The sequence below is a fragment of the Oryzias latipes genome, chromosome 15 (genome assembly GCF_002234675.1).
Source record: "Oryzias latipes chromosome 15, ASM223467v1".
In the NCBI taxonomy this organism is placed as follows: Eukaryota; Metazoa; Chordata; class Actinopteri; order Beloniformes; family Adrianichthyidae; genus Oryzias; species Oryzias latipes.
Window position 1 is genome coordinate 28,355,432 of NC_019873.2, and position 16,961 is coordinate 28,372,392.

General features: G+C 42.8%; 1 protein-coding gene across 1 annotated transcript; it reads right to left on the reverse strand.

Moving 5' to 3' along the window:
• Nucleotides 1–59: 59 nt before the first annotated feature.
• On the reverse strand, nucleotides 60–14,697 carry nid1 (nidogen 1). The gene is made up of 21 exons (XM_004077483.3): nucleotides 14,587–14,697; nucleotides 11,173–11,473; nucleotides 9,817–10,119; nucleotides 9,515–9,741; nucleotides 9,169–9,428; nucleotides 8,647–8,787; nucleotides 8,201–8,452; nucleotides 7,850–8,050; nucleotides 7,538–7,771; nucleotides 7,258–7,395; nucleotides 6,734–6,862; nucleotides 5,769–5,912; nucleotides 5,556–5,675; nucleotides 4,378–4,602; nucleotides 4,128–4,300; nucleotides 3,643–3,769; nucleotides 3,390–3,561; nucleotides 2,414–2,571; nucleotides 2,206–2,329; nucleotides 843–955; nucleotides 60–608 (listed from the first exon to the last, which is right to left on the reverse strand). The coding sequence occupies exons 2-21, from the start codon at nucleotides 11,374–11,376 to the stop codon at nucleotides 478–480; spliced, it is 3,576 nt and encodes a 1,191-aa protein (XP_004077531.1). The 5' UTR covers nucleotides 11,377–11,473; nucleotides 14,587–14,697; the 3' UTR covers nucleotides 60–477.
• Between the last annotated feature and the right edge of the window lie 2,264 nt (nucleotides 14,698–16,961).

Genomic DNA, 16,961 nt, shown 5'->3' on the forward strand with positions numbered 1-16,961 from the left:
TACTCGCACGTTACACATGATGGCGCTGTTGCTAATAAATAAAAAAGCAAACACCACAGTCTGTTAAAAAACCAACAAAAAAACGAGTTTATTTCTTTTCTGCCAACCATACACAGTGAAGCTATCCAGGCTGTAACTTTTCCTCTATTGCTTTTTTAGCTTTTCATGCTTTAGTCAAACACGACTGCCATGCAGTGACTTTAAATTCACATTAAATTATGTGTCCCTGGAACCTTATTCTCAGTTCATTCCTACTGAGAAGAACATGATAAAGTTTTATATCTACAAAACTCTGTTGTAATTCTATAAGTGGGAAATATTAAACAAGTGTAAAGAGATAACACTGAGTGATAAAAGGCACGATAGTTTTCAGCTGCATGTCGTTTCTTTTTTTGGCCAGTTTAAATCTAGTAATAGTGATTGGCTTCTTCTTGTGGACATCTGAGCAGACGACACTTGGGGCTCGTCCGGTTCCTTTCAGTACTCGGCGGGTCTCTCCACACAGGCAGCAGTCGCCGGGTTGTTCGGACATTTGCAGGAGCGACCGTTCGGTGTTGCTAAACAGAGATGAGTGCAGCCTCCGTTGTTCACAGAACAATAGTTTCGTCCTGAAAGAGAAGAAGAGATGTAAGGATGGCAGATGAGAGCTTCCTGGTGTGGTCATTTCCTAAGGAAAGGCATCCTGAACTCCAGATGTTTGAGGCCCACTCCCTTCAGAATTCCCTTATGCTGGAATCCTTATCTCCAAAGAGAAGGAGCCTGGCGCTCCACTTTACCATTAGTCCTCCTTCCTCCTTCAGTGTGAGCTGAAGAATTCTTCTTTTTTGTTTATTTCTTGTTACCTGGAGGACACTGGGAGTAAGCGCTGGTGATTCCATACAGCTTGGTTTGTTTCGAAGGCTGGAACTCATCAGACTCTCTGCCACTATGGCGGTCCATGGCAACCACAGCATTTCTGTCCAAAAAACAAACAAAACAAGAAGCATGTGGAATAGAAACTTGAAAACTCCAACTTTTGTTTTGTTTCACGCTTGTCAAGGTTCAGCCTTTGCCTTCCCCCCACCGAGACCTCTCAACCTCCTGTTGTAAGGTCCTGGGGAGATCACAGGGAGGCCCCAGCCGGTCATTCTCAGATGCCTGAGCTGAGAAATTGCAAGCAGCTGTCACTTTTTAAGATCTCCTCTCACTTCATGTTGTGCACACAAGTCTAGTAAATCCCTGTAGTCTTTCAGGCTTGACAAAGCCGCACAGCTTAAGATAAAATAAACTTTAATAACCTGCCAGGGAGTTTAGTTTAAGAGCAAAACCATGAACACTGTCATTCCTTTCATAGCAAGCAACTACATTCTAAAAGAAAATCAATGCTACAAATTGATTTTAAAAATTATATTAAATAAAACAAATTATTAAAATGTTATTATATTAAATTAAAGCTGCAAGCGGCGTTGTATGGCCCACAGTGGCCATTCGCCCCTCACTCCCCTATTTATGCCTCCGCCACCCCAATCAGAGCTGCAAAATTCAAAACTATTTTTGAAATGGCAGCTTTTCTGTTAGTTTTATCTCCATAGCAACCATTTAATGTTTTGGTTGCTTGGAGGTGACGAACACGTTTATGTCATTTTTAGAAGACTCTGCGAAAGTACATTTTTGGATTTCCTTGGCAACAGGTTTTTTTTTCTGTTTTTGCTGACCACGCCCACATTCCTAATATGTTCATATCGTATGTCACATCATTTTGTCCAGCTTGAGCCAGTGATTCGTGTATTACATTTTCATAACGTTCTGTTCAAAAATGTGCAAGCAACAGGGGAGCGCTACATTTGGGAGCTCACCCCGTTTAAAATCAACAAACTTCCTAAACCAACATGGTTTCCCGAGTATCTTACCAACGATGCTCCAGGAGTTAGGAGGCCATAAATCCAAATCCCCTGACAGAGTTTTAATCTGTAGAAAGTACTAAAGGTGATTTATTTTTGGAAAATGCAAGATGGCTGCCTCTTCCTGAGGTCAAAGGTCAGCATAACTTCAGTTTTGTTTTTTTTGACAGTTTCTCCTGCTGGGATGTCATCATTTTTTTGGGGGGAGGGGGAATGGTCCCTCACTAAGTCAGAAATTAATTTCCTGAATTTATAAATAATAACTGAAGCTGTTCTCACTGCAAAATTCAGTTTAACAGAAAAAAAATTAAAAAAACATGGAGACCTTTTCCAGTCAGTGTAGAAGATTTTCCTCCCGTAAGACGTGATTCCGAACGGATACTGGATCCCCTCCATGACTGATTGGCGATCACCTCGATCGGGATGCATGCACTCCATTTTGTGGGTTCCTGCAGGCACGGCGTCACGCATGAAGCCGATTAAAAGGCCGACTTCGTCTCATAGGCGAGTCGTCTGTTGGAAACGTGCAGTACCTGCGTCCGCCCAGCACAGAAGGGAACTCTGGAAGTCGTAAGTCAGTCCATTTGGAAGGCCCAGATCGTTCTGGACCAGAACCCGTCTGTTGGACCCATCCATGTAGGAAGTTTCGATTTTGGGCGCTTCGCGGTTCCAGTCGGTCCAATAAAGATGCCTGTTGGGAGAGAAAACATACGTCACTCCAGCCTACAGCTGTAGAAACTGTTCCTAACGTTCTTTAAGAAAATACTGAACAGCGGCTCAAAAAATACATATTTTTAACAGTTTATCTTTGCGTTTTTCCAAATTATTCATGATAAAAAGACAGCAAAACAGCTTTTTTAACAAACTTTCTGTCACGGGGCTAACTAGCCGCTAAAAAAAAGATTTCCTTCATAAAAAAGTATCGAGAGAAAAGTATTTGTTGTTTGTTTGCCTCCAGGTCTTTCTTTATTACCTGAATTTACAATGTTAAGATGCATCTAAAAAATCAAATTTATGTAACTAAACTGAAATTGATCAAAAAGAACTAAACTGAGAATACAGTCAAACAAAATACTGAAGGAAAACTACATTTAACCGAATTCAATGGACTAAACTTTACCCATCTGCAGTAAAAAATGAGCTAAAACAAACTAAACTTCAATTTGTTAAATAAACAACAACAAAAAGAACCCGAACGAAACAGAAGCAAGTCAAATCAGCAAAAGAGGATTTTTGTGTTTCGATGCTTCAGTTGTGTTTTTAAAAATCAGTAGTTGAGAGTTTTCTTCAGTCAATAATGTCACAGTTTTGATAAAAAATCAGTTTTTAATGAGGACCCTCTGACGCTTTCAGAATTTATTCTTTTTGCAATTTAAAGTTGCTTTTCTTCTCCATATTTTTAAACTTTTTGTGATCAGACCATAGTAATTATTATGATGCTGATTTTTTATTCTTAACAACACCATTTAACCAGTACCAGTATCTTTTACCATGAAAGTGTGAACGCACCCGTGAACGGGGTCAGCGACGATCGCACGAGGGTTTATGAGATCCGAGTCGACGATGACACGGCGCCGAGACCCGTCCAGACTCGCCACCTCGATGCGATCTTTCATAGAATCCGTCCAGAATATAGTTCGCCCAATGTGGTCGACGGTAATTCCTTCTGGACTTCCCAAATCTGCGAAGGAACACGGAACGGCCTCACTTGACTTGGTTTACGGCGTGATCCTGAGAACCTGAGGAGTCGGCGTGGATCTACCTGTTCTTATGACTGTGGTGGGCTCCCCGCCTTGGATACTGGCTTTGCTGATGGCAGGGGAGGTGATGTCCGTCCAATAGACCACTTTCTCCACGCAGTCATAAGCCACGCCGATGATGACCCTCTCCTGCAGAGGGATCAGTGAAAAAACATCTCTTCAAACTTGATGCAGATGTTTTTCCTTTTACGTGGGGAATGCCAGCAAACGGAGCGCAGGAAGCCGGGCCTCAGGCCAGCTGCTTTGGAAATCAGAGTGATGTAAAGTCCAGACTGCAATTCCAAAGATGTCTGACTGTTGTGAGTCATTAGGGGCGGAGTGACACCATGTGTCTGCAGTAAAGTGCGAGCCTCAAACCCGCAGACAGACAGATGGGAGCTGCGAGCGTTCTTGTAAGCAAATGGAGAGGTTGGAATGTGAGACGGAGCAGATGTAGAAGCGTCTCACAAATGTTTCCCAGAGAAAAGCGGGACCGGAGGGAACCTACCGGGAGATGGAGGACGGCCTTGGCGCCTTCTTTTCTCATCTCGTAGCTTTCCAGAGGAACGTGTTCGATCCTGCCGCTCTGGGCGAAGAGCAGGTGCGTCCCCGGAGGCAGAGGGTCAACATCGGGCCGTGGGGTGGGTCGAACATCTGGAGGCCCCCCATCATCGTGGATACCTGTTTGACACGGTCCTGTCTGTTTAGGACCTATTTTGATAACCCGTCCACGCCATAATGAACCCCCGGTCACTCACACATGGGGGTGCTGCCGGGAGCTGAACGAGTCCCCCGGACCTCCACCCCATTCCGGTCCACACACCAGCAGGATCCTGTCCGTCTGTCGCACTGCAGGGGCTCGTATTCGCCATTGCCGTCACATGCGGGGATGTGGCTTTCAGAAGGACGGGGGCCCCGCGGACCGAACACGGTCCCACCCAGAAGACTGTCCCGCTCCTCCTCACAGCGTGTTCTTCTCCTGTCTAGAGAGCAGAACAGCGTCCCACACTGACTGGAATGCAGGAAGTTTGTCCATGAATCTACGCAACATTCTTATTTCAAAACCTTTGAAACAAATGAAAAGCAGACGGCAGCTGGTAACAATACACTCCACAGAGGAATCCCTTCCCAAGCTTTGCTCTTTTTTCAGCTGGCTGGAAAAAGAAATGGAAGTCATCTGGATTTTTGAGGATGCACTTAAAGGGAACGATGGGAACTGCATCAGACACGAATGCCTCACATTGATTGGTTGATTGGTCTCTAGCAATTCCAGCAACAAAAACACATCAAGCCTATTTAAAGAACCGCTCTGATCAAAGAAAAAGATCTTATTTGTGATGTAGAAAATACGCTGGGCGGGGCCACAAGCTCCCTGCTCCGCCCTATTCTGATGCATCCACCTGCTGACAAGCAGATTTATGAACATCTCGTTTTTCTGGAATCTGGATCTAAACTGCTTCGCTAATGTTAGCTTAGGGGTGTGAGGGGCTGTAAGCTAGCGGGAGAGCGTGGGAACAGCGAGCCCTCAGTTATGAGTAACGGTAAGGGGGAGTGGGGTTGCTCCGCACTACCAGCCCCACCCACAACTCAGAGGGGAATTTTTAATAAACTCCCGCCGCTCTGCAGAAACTTTTCTGGATTTTTGGCTAAAAACGGCATCGTCAGAATTTAAAAAAACACTGGGAGCACTTTGAAAACAAAACAAAAGATGATTGGAATAGGACTTTATATATTCATTCATGAAATGATAAATAAAAATGACGCTATCTTTATAACATTATAAATGGACATATTAGCACTGATGCAGCACACACACATAGTTCACACTGAACCCATGAAATATAATGATGGCCTCATAAAGTTTGGGTAATTACTTGAATGGAAGTGGGAGGAGGCAAACCTTTTTTTTTTTTTTTTTTGCCTCTGAGAAGCTTACCCGAGTAGCAGTAGGAGCCGTCGCCTCTGTAGCCCTGCCTGCAGCGGCAAACGAACGATCCCGGGGTGTTAAAGCAGTCTGCGTCTTGGTGACACCTTCTCGACTGACACTCGTCAATGTCTTCAACCACAAAAAAAAAATAAGTACGAAAAGATTCTACTAGCAGCAAAACACTTTGGTCTTCCAATGTCTGCATATGTGTTTTGGACAAACCTTGGCAGTTTCTGCCGTCTCCTACAAAACCAGGCAGACAGGAGCAGATAAAGGAGGAACTGCCTGTGTAGCTGCACTGAGCACGCTCAGGAGCGTCGCAGTCATGAGTGCCTTCCTCACAATGGTTCACAGGTCGATCAACCTCTGCAAAGACAAAAAAAACAGTTTGAACATTTTAGGACAGTTTATTTTACAGTTTAGGTGTTTTCGAACTGCAGCAAGACTAAATGACAACAGGAAGTTGGGGTTGTCCTTGACATTTAGTTGAACTTTAATGTGCCCCTCCCACTTTTTATTTTATTATATTTATATTATATCTCTCATTTACATTTGAATGTTTTGCAACGTATGTAGCCTATTCTTTTGTTATCAATACGTATTTTGATTTCCATTATCTGTACAACAACAACAAATACATTTTTCTTGTATATCCTTTTCATTGATGTGTTAAACTGTTGTTTTTAAAAGTTCTTTTTAGCTTTTAAGGTAGAAAATTTCAACATCTGTCAGGGAAAACGGATGAAAAATAGCCGATTCCAGCTCATTGTGGTGATGCTTTTAATGTAGACTGTCCCTGAGAAATAACTACAATTAAGATTGTATTTGTGACGACTGTACTTATGAGTTCCTTCTGTTGCATAAATGCAAATTTCTGTCTGATGTTTAGAATTAAAACCAAAATAATTCTCAGTAGAAATTGTAAAATAATCAAAGTATCAAGTCAAAAAAATTTCTAGTGATGTTTAATTACCATTTGTATAAAAAAAGAGATTTATGTCAGTAGAAGTATTTTTTACAAGAACTGTCAGGACCCTGTTTCCCACAATGCATTTAGTTTTTGTAGTTTCTGCAGGCAGGCCAGGCAGTAATTTCCCCCCATCACCCGCTCAATGAGCTCCTCTCACAGGTCTCGTTGTGAATCTTCGCCTCCAAATCTCCCAATCTTTGCTGGGAACCCTGCTTACCAACGCAGGTGCGACCGTCACTGCCGAACTGAAAGCCGTCTTCGCATTCGCAGCGGTAAGTCCCGGGCTGGTTGTTGCAGACGGCGTTATATCCGCAGATCTGAGGGTTCTCTCTGCACTCATCGATGTCTGACAAAAAAAGGACAAGACGCAATTACATCCTGATAACTCCAACATCCTTAGAGACAACTTTAATCTGCCATTTGTCCAATCAGGGGCTTCGTTTGTCAGAAGTTGGAAGATCAAACGTACAGAAACATACAGACTTGATTAGATTTCCTAATTATTTCAAGATAAAATCAGTCTTAATTGCTTCCTTCCAGTTTCTACTGTGTCCCTTCCTGTTTGGTCTCTTTTTCAGAAGGTTGTATGTAGAGTTTGAGTTGGACTGTGTGACAACGTGACGCTTGGTTTGTAAACTCAACTTTTTCTCAAGAACAAAAACATTTGAAGTCTTTTATTGGTGGGTTTTGAACAGACATGAAGTCAAACGTGTAAACAAATGTCTAAATGTAACGTCTTACCATCGCAATTACGGCCATTGTCAAGAAAACCAGCAGCACACTCGCATGTAAACTGGGATCCCTGACCAGGTCGGCAGACAGCGTTGTTGTCACAGCCGTGTCTTCCAGTGAAACATGGATTTTGTTGCGGTTCCCCCCCTGAGAAAATACTGCAACGCTGTATCGGCTTCATAAAAACAACCCCAACGTTTGCCGGATCGGCCGTTGGGCAGACAAAATGTACAGGAGGGAAGGAAGCGCAGAGCAAAACAAGGAAACAAAAGAGCTTCCTGGTCCTCACCGTTGACGTCTCCAACCTTGTTGCTCATGGCGTAGCGCAGGATTTTATTGTTTACATCATACAAGACAAAGACCTGATCCACACTGAGCATCTGGGAAGGTTTTACATCCCTCAATGAGTCGCCATGCTGGCAGCTCTGGAAGGTGATGGTCTGACGACACTGGTATGTTCTGGTCTCAGCGGACCCATCTGGCATGGTGACCTTGTATTCCCGGGTGGAGGATGAGGTGATCACTTAAGAAATGACACAGTCAGTGATGGTATAACCAGATCCAGTCAATTGTAAATGGCTGGTTAGAAGCGGTAACCTACAGTTGCTGCCGTACTGGTAGATCTCAGCGTACGGGTCCATCGTCACGGTGGAGCCAAGAGGCATTTCAGGAACCTTGCCTTCCAGCGTGGTTTTCACCACGAGGTGATCCAGCTCATCTGTGCCTTTGAACTCCTGTCTGATTATCAGCTTCTCATTCCAGGGCATAAAGGTCACCTCAGCTTCCCGTGTGAACTCCCCCCCTGTAGAGAACAGAAAAGAGAAAGTCAACAAAAGCCTTCAGTCTTGGATGTAACCCTCCATCTGTCCCAGTTTAGGGGAGAATTCGGCCACTCAAGGTGTGAAGCTGCAGCCAGGCGGCCGACAAAAGTGGCTGGAATTTTAACTCTCACCAATGATACTGAAGCCGTTCCTGTAGCCAGGTTGTTCCAGAGCAAACGCCCACCCAATCACGCCGCCAAGAACCGACAGAGGCAAGAGGGACGGCCCGAGAGTCTCTGGAATGTCGCTGATGGCAACGTACGACCGGCCGTCGTTGACCACGACATACGAGTGGAGATCAACACCGCCGAGCTCCACCGGGTACGGGGAGCTGCCCACAAACACTCGGCCGTGGATTTTTCCGTTCATCCTCTGCGGCTTTCCTGGAAAAGAATCGACAACCAACGAGAAAAAGGGAAAGTCAGGAGGAATGACCGAGCATGCAGGGACCATTTCACAATAAAACTCTTCACACCAAACTTTTAAAAAACAATTTATGATATTACTAAACAGCCAATCATTTGTAGGTTTTACCCTAATACAATCATTTTTAGAGCAGCAAACAGAAAAAAAATACCTTCTGCAACACATTGTATCCCGTTGCCGTAGAAACCAGGTCTGCAGTGGCAACAGAATCCGCTCGAATAATCCCGGCAGTCGGCGAACTGGGAACACTTGTTCCGGTTGTTGGAACACGTTCCAAAGTTGTAAGAAAAGACTGAAAAAAAGATGCAATATGTGATTTTGTCCCGCTATTCTTCCAGGCCTGCTTGTCCCGTCCAGCTTTGTGTTCTGTTTGGGGGATCTGGGATCGGCCCTTTAAGCGGGGGAGCTGTGAGAATCCGTGTGTTTTTTTTCCACATTTCTTGGTTTTGGATGCTCTGTTCCTGCTGTTCTGCAGAAACTATGTCATAGAAAACAAGTTTTTTCCTCTTTTTTTTGGTCCAAAGACAGCATACCGGTAATCATAACTGAAAGACCACTAGGAACGCTTTGAACAGAGACCAACAGATGGTCAGAGTGGGTCTTTAGACCTGAACCTCCTCCTGTAAACTAAAAATAAATCAAAAAACGATTATTATGTCTTTCTGTCACTCACCATCCACATTAATGTCAGTTTCATCCAACACCACCACTTCTGGGTCGTGCGGCTGAAGCGGCTGGTATTGATTGGAATGGATCTCTATCTGTTCTGGATCGTATTCTGTGTACAAAGGCCAACTTGGCTCGGTGGTCTGTGCTAGGGGTGGCGGGGGCTCGGTCGGCAGGTCAGTGACCTCTCCTGGAACTACGTTTGAAAAAGTGGGGGAGGTTCCAATCTCGTACACCCACACGCCGCGCTGGCCAGAGTTGGTCTGCCTGTGGGAGTGGAAGATGGAGACTTTTGGGGTAAAACCGTTACATCTAAGGGATCTCGGGCATGATGGGGTCTGTCAGCCACTTACTCTGCGAGCTCCCTCACGGAAATCTCCTCGTCGCTGGTGGTGCGGTAGTATGGCCCCTGGCTGGTAAACCAGAACCCTGGTACCTGACCTTTACTGAAGCCGGCGTGCACGATCACATCACTGCCTTGCACCAGGGTGGAGGAAAACTGGACACCATCTCTTGCATAAAGCAGAATGGCGTACGAGGCTTTTTGCAAAGATGCAAGAACCAGCTGGAAGGAGTTTCTCTGATGAAAGCCGGAGAAAGGACATAAATAACCGATTCCCGTCTGGACGGCGTGGAAAAGCTGCGTGCAACTCACTTTTTTTTCAAGGCCATCGCCTCTAGTATGAGGTGTGTGTGGCGCAACGTCAACCCAGGTGACCACTACGGCATGAGTGGGATCAACCTCATCGTTGTACGGGAAGGCCCGGTTGATGTGCTCGGCGGCTCGACGCAGGACATCCGCTCTGGAGTCTTGCCGGAAGAAAACCTTCCCCACGCCCGCACTGGTGTCCAGATCGCCATGAAGGGCCGCAATCATCCCGAAGGATGGCGGCATTTTGCCCAGATATGTCGACTCGCTCGGCGGCTCTTCTGTGGCAACAAAACCATTGGTGTTGATCTGAAATCAAACACTCAACTTGGTCACTGGCATTGGAGGAACAAGACGAGGCTTTGACAGTTTCAGCCTGACCGGCTTTGATCTCTGCTCCAAACTCGTTATCCTAATGAAGCAAGTCAGCTGCTAAGAGCCTTTCCACCACGCTGATCAACAAACCAGATCCCAATTAAAACGCTTTTCTTGCTGGCTTTACATGAACACACTGAGCTTTCATGGAGGCAGAATGGGTGCTCCAGCCAAAAGCACCCACTCCACTTCCTGACCGAGGGAAAACAGAACTGCCTCTGACCCAGGCTGCGCTGCTTCCTGTTGCCCCTTCTACGAGCTGCCCCCCCTCCCTCCCCTCCCTCAGAGAGCCTGAAGCTTTAACGCTAATTTTCATTACAGAAACATCCTGTCAAAAGAAGAGTTTGGGAAAATGATCAGTGGTCTGACAGATGTGGAGCCAAGAGGGATGTTTAGCAGAAAACAGAAAATGTTTAGGCGAGCTTCACTGTGGGCGATGAAGGAAGAATCAACCTTTGATTGTTTCAACTCAACATTTATCTTCAAAATGAAGCAAAAACCACAACGTTGGTGCAAAACCTCCTCAGAAACTGAACATTTATGGGAGTTTTTTAAACACCAGACGTAAAAAAACAACAAATAAAAAATTACTTTTTGAGTATAAATTTGCGATTTGGTAATTGTTCTGTGTTTCTGTCTTTGTCAACAACTTGAGATGCTTCATTTACAACAGGAAATAAACATTTTTGAGCAACTTGTCATCCACTGAAAAGCTACAAAGGTCAATGTTGGTCAATGCAATCAGTTCTGCTCAATCATTCCTAGTCTAGATGTTCAGTATGAACTCATCCTCTGAGGAAATGGGGAGTTTCTTCATTTTTAGCTGAAAAAAACAAACAAAGAGCAGCTGAGACCGTGAAGCTCCAGAGCAGAAAGGCCAGTCCGAACTGGAACAAAGTTGTGCGTAAAAGCTCCTGACCTCCTGTCCATCCAGGTCTGGTACAATCCAACTAGTTATGGCCTAGTGAGATGATCGAGTGAACTTACAAATATGCTGTCAAAGGAGCGGTCATAGAAGAGCAGCGGCGCGCTGAGATCCAGCCGCTGCGTCCGGTCGTTCTCCGGTTCCAGAACTTGGTCTCCTGCGCTCTCGCCGAAGGGGAAAAACTCGTCCCGTCTGATGCTGTGCGCCGAGGCGACCAAACCCAGAAAAGTGGCCCAAAGCAGCCATCCTTGGTCCCGCCAGAACATCCTCGATCCTCCTGCAGGGGTAGCTGAGCTCTCCGTCCCAGTCTGGATGCGTCTGGATAATGTTCGGAGCGCGGCGGGAGGAGCGTAAAACGGGGATCTGAGGAGGAAAAGGAGGCAGCGAACCCTGTCATTTCAGGATGTTTTTTTTATTCTCAGAGTCGTCTTTAATCCCACGTCCGCCGGGTTTTTATCATTATTCATAACCAAAACCCAAAGGATCCAAACTAATCAATTATTAGCGACAACTTTAACGGAAACTTACGCAACTTTACGCGGGTTTTTTTCATTGGGTAACAACTGTGCGTCACAAAATAAAACGATGCAAGTCAAAAAATGAAAATTAAATTTTGAATTTTTATCAATTTGATGAGACCAAATTATCGTTAAAATCAGAACTTCCTTTATTATTATTATTATCAGGAGGAGACATAAAAACAAGGTTTAAATCATTAAATAATACAGTCTTAACTATGTCCATCCAGTGCAGCTGAAATATAATAATAGCCTGTGCTGGCGACCATAGAGTTATTGCACTTATATACTTAACTAACTGAACTATACTCTTATATAATCATATAAATATAAGTATACATGTGTATTTGAATGTAATGTGTAAAGTGTTTCTGAGCAGAGGTGAATGACTGTTGATTCCATTTGTAAATAAATGTCATCCACAATTAGTTTAACTGATCCATCCTTTCATTTTATTGTTACTGTGTAACAAAACTTGTTTATTTGGACAATTAAGTTTATAAAGAAACAAAAACTTTTACTCTACACCAAAAATTCCATCTTATTTTAAAAAGACTTGTCATCAATAATTATCTGATACTTGACCTGTGCTCATGATTTCTGGAATAATTCTTGTGTAATCAATAAACACATTATTGATGGATTTGATTAATAATCTGCATTTGGAATAAATAACTCTAGTTAGCAGAAGTGGATTATGATAATAAGATAGTAAAGTACATATATATATGTATATGTCCATTTACGATTAATAGTAATAATACATGTGGATGTATACATATAGAGACGTATCATTTTTTACCTGTATTTTTTTAAATTATTTAAAGTTTGATTTATAATACATCTCTGTAGTTTTTCCTCTTTTGTGTTTGGGTTTGATTGCTTCAAATAAATTCATTCTAATTCGAATCTTCTCTGAAGGAAAACAAAGGTTTAAATATCTGATTATATCAGATTTGATCTTTTCAGACTCGATGTTACAAAAACAAAATACAAAAAAACTGCAAACAAGGAAATTCTTGCTGTTGTTTAGACATTAAATGGTCCAGAAATTGCACCGGCATCTTTTATTTCTGTTTTTTATTAGTTAAAATCCTACATTTTATCCTTCAATTCTGTTTTTACTCTAAAAAGTGATTAATTGGAAAACTTTATTTACTTTTACTTGCATAAAGTAACATGTTTCCCTGTTATTTCTAAACACTTTTTCCGTTCTGTCACATCTATTGACTGTGCAGATGCAAAAGATAAGAATAGATTCGATAACTTTATTTATCCCACGATGGGGAAATTCACTTCAAACATGACATTCACATGAAATATATACAGCTATAAGGCAGCATCAGCATCAGCTGAGGACCTGCATCCCTTTGGGGATGAAGTCCAGCTGTTCAGTCCAGAAAAGCAAGACTGGACACTGGACTAATGAGTGACTCATTTCTGCTGCTTCCATGTTTTAAGCCTTTTGCTGAACCATAACATTTCCATGGATGACAGGCATTTGTCTGACAGCAGAAGATTCGTCGGGTTTTCTCGATGGAACATCCAAACAGGAAGTGTTTTCTCAGCCTGTGTAGGTCCATGAATGACTCTCACTTTAAAACGAAATACATTTCAATGCTAACACAGAAAACAGACGGGAAGCAGCTGCTCCCATCCTCCTTTCCTCTTGATTTTCTCAAAACAACGTCACAGAGAGAGGAGTGAGACGTTTAGCTATTCGGCTCGTTGGTGCAGCATCACTGAGAGGAACGCCGTTTGGCCGTTATCTCATGACTGTTTAGCCTCAGCCAAAATGTTATGTCATGTTTCAGCAGTAACAGATGTTCACTGCTAAATCTGTCAAACGTTGACATAAAAAGGTCAGAATTCCTCTCATTTAGTGGATTTATGTTATTTAAATTAAAATATGAGCAGCTCTTTTAGATTTCCATTAAACCAAAATAATTTTTTGTGTGTCACCCCCCCATCCAAAACCCTCTACCAGGTTTTCATCTTAGCAGGCAACGACAAATGTAGCTACTACACATTATAGGATGAGACCGGGTTGTAGCAGGAAAAGGGCTGACGGGCGCCCTCTAGTGGTGAACTGAGAATTTGCTGTGTATGTTTTAAAATTTATTGATAAATAACTTTTTTAATTAATTCATAAGCTGTTGTGGTTCTTTTATCATCATGGGAAAGACTCTTTCAGAATAAAAGCAGTACATTTTCCACTTAATTGAAGTACATTAGTGGTCAGTCGTGTTTAAAGCACATCGTCCTCTGTCAGGATCATGTATGTTTATCCAGACAGGTGTGCTGCCAACAGGTGAGTCTGATTTAATGTTATTTTTTTGTGTGTTGCCTGGAGACGGCGGCAGAAGGAAAGCTGCGTCTATTAGGCTGAATTCCTATCTTAACTTTGTTGTCATAATGTTTAATCTGGAGGCTAAAGACACGAATAAACACCACAAACAAATACTTTTCCCATCAAAGAAGCAGATTTAAATTCAGAATTTGAAAGGGGTAAAAACATCAAACTTTCAAAGCTTTAAAGTTGGTTTGCTGCAGTTGCTTCTCTGAGTCGTAAAAGCTAAATGTGTCACAGGGGCCATGGGGGGGCCGATGAGCGACCTCCATCCATGTTCACATGACCCCCCGTCCAGTAACATCAGACCTCATTTTTTTCAGAGAAAAATGAGATACATACACTCAAAGAAGTTGGAGACAAAGATTGACGTCTTCTTCATCGTCATCCGGTATTTTTAGAGTCTTTGAATCATTTGAAATATTTCAAATCATCGCATTAAAACGTCTTACAGAAGTTCATATTTTCACAATAAATTAAGGAAACTGAAGGTTTAACGAGTCATAATAAATCAAATTAAATCATAATAAAAAAGAAGTTATTAGCTGAAATATTCAAAAAACATTTTTTAAACTTTATTTCCCACTTTTGAAAAATCTTTATGTTACCTGCCATCCCGGCCTTTTCATTCATCCGTCCGTCCGTCCGTCCGTCCGTCTGTCCGTTCATCCATCCATCTGTCCCTCCGTCCGTCCGTCCATCCGTCCGTCCGTCCGTCTGTCCGTTCATCCATCCGTCCGTCCGTCCGTCCCTCCGTCCGTTCATCCATCTGTCCGTCCGTCCATCCGTCCGTCCGTCTGTCCGTTCGTCCGTCCGTCCATCCGTCCCCTCCGTCCGTCCGTCCATCCGTCCGTCCGTCCATCTGTCCGTTCATCCATCCATCTGTCCGTCCGTCCATCCGTCCGTCCGTCCATCTGTCCGTTCATCCATCCATCTGTCCGTCCGTCCATCCGTCTGTCCGTTCATCCATCTGTCCGTCCTCTAAACTGGTCGTAGTTCATGGGGTCCCAGGGATGCTGTGATACAAACTGCAGCTTTAAAAGGCAAACACAGTTATAATAAATCAACAATGTTTCTATTCACATTCACTGCACACAAAATATTCTGTCTGATCAAAAACAAAACACTGAAAATAATACAATTTAGGGAGAAATCTAAAACATGCATTTTATCATTTCTGTAATGAGTTTGACAAATCTGTGTACAGTCTTTATTGCTTTGACAACAGCGCTTGAAATAAATCAATAAATCAAATCAATCAATTAACAGGCACCATTAAAAGTGTTAGAGTAATCCTAAAACAGCATGTAAGGAAACATTGGTGTAAAAAATAACAAACAAAAAAAAGCACAATATAAATTGTGCTATAATTATAAAAGGCCATCATTTTTAAATGACAATTCAAATGTTTTGATGCATTTTGAAACAAAGTAGGTTAAAAAAAAAGGTCGATTAGAATAATTATTCAACGGTTTCTCTTGTTTTTTTCCAAAAATCTCCAGAAACAGAAGCTCTCGGATCCTTTTAGGATTCCTCCAGCAGGCGAGGAGGACCATAAAATTCTACCGGTCCACTTGACTTCAGACCAGAACCTGAGGAGCAGGCCCAGACCAGGGGTCTGTTTGTCTGTCTGAGTCTTCATCTTTTCATAGACTTTTAAAACAATAAATATAAATATTTTTTTTCTTTTGGGCCTGAATCAAAACAGAAATATGAAGACAAATTAGCATTTTTATCAACATGTGAAGTTGTTTTTGACTTTTTAAAGACTTTCAGCAAATGTCCTGCATTTTCCACAATGCAAGACACACAAAAAAAGAATTCTCGTGTTAACCCCTTACATCCACTTTGGTGAGGCATTATCCTTCCCTCCAACTTCCTCCAACTGTTCAGCTGAACATTTACAGGAGTTTGTTGGTTTGTGATCCAGTAGAAAAGTAAGAATTTAGACATATAGATATTTTAGACACTCTTTTCTGGACCAGTGTGGTGCAGGATTAGCCAATATGTGCTTTAAGCTCAAATAAAATGATCAATTGGAGAAAAGCATAGTTGTTGTTGTTTTTTTACCAAAGTTTAGCTCTGGATTTCTGAGGAAGCGCAGAGCGAACAAGATCTCTTGATGTCAGCAGAGATTTAAAAACCTTTAGTGTGCTAATCGCTGCACCTCTGCCGTCCCTGTGTTTCAGGGTCGATTTTAAAGTTCTCTTCATGGTTTGTAAATGTTTGAAGGGTCTTATTTAAGTTATGAACCCTTGCGGACCCTGAGGTCCTCTTGGTCGTCCCTGAGGTGAGGACCAGGACACACGGTGAGGCCTCGTTCCCCCATCACGGTCCTCGCCTGTGGAACAGCCTGAAGCTCAGAGCCGCAGAGACTGAAGAGGTTTTCAAGAGCCACCTTTTAAATCTGGCTTTACGTGACTTTTAGAATTGTTTAACTAGTTTACTCATAATTTAATGTATTCATTTACATTTTGTTCATGTAAGTGAATACATTAAATTATATTTACACAACTGCTGTTTTAAAAAAAAAAATTAACCTCTGATTTTTAAAAATTGAATATATATATTTCTTTTACTTCAGCCAGAGAGGAGGGGGGTAAGAGAGGTATAGTTGGCCCCGGGGCCACACATAGCCACACATGGTCTGAAGCAAAAACCAGAGTCTAATCTCTAGTTTCTACTAAAGAGGTCAAATACGGCACCAAAAACAAACCAAAAATGTTCTAAATGAAAGTGGAAGCTGCAGAGAAATCATCAAGTTTAGTTTTTGCCTTCCTCATTTTCATGTCTGAAATGCAGATTTTGAGACAGTTGGGGCTCCGAGTTGCCTGTTTTGTTGTGTACATGTTTTTATTTAAGTGTCTTCAGTTTTCCTGGTGATTCATGAAAGCCTTTGCTTGCCATATCTGTGCGCCCTCAATGCGCGCTGAGACGCGCAGCGCCGCTCCAGGGGTCACGGCGGTGGCGGGACCCGTCACAC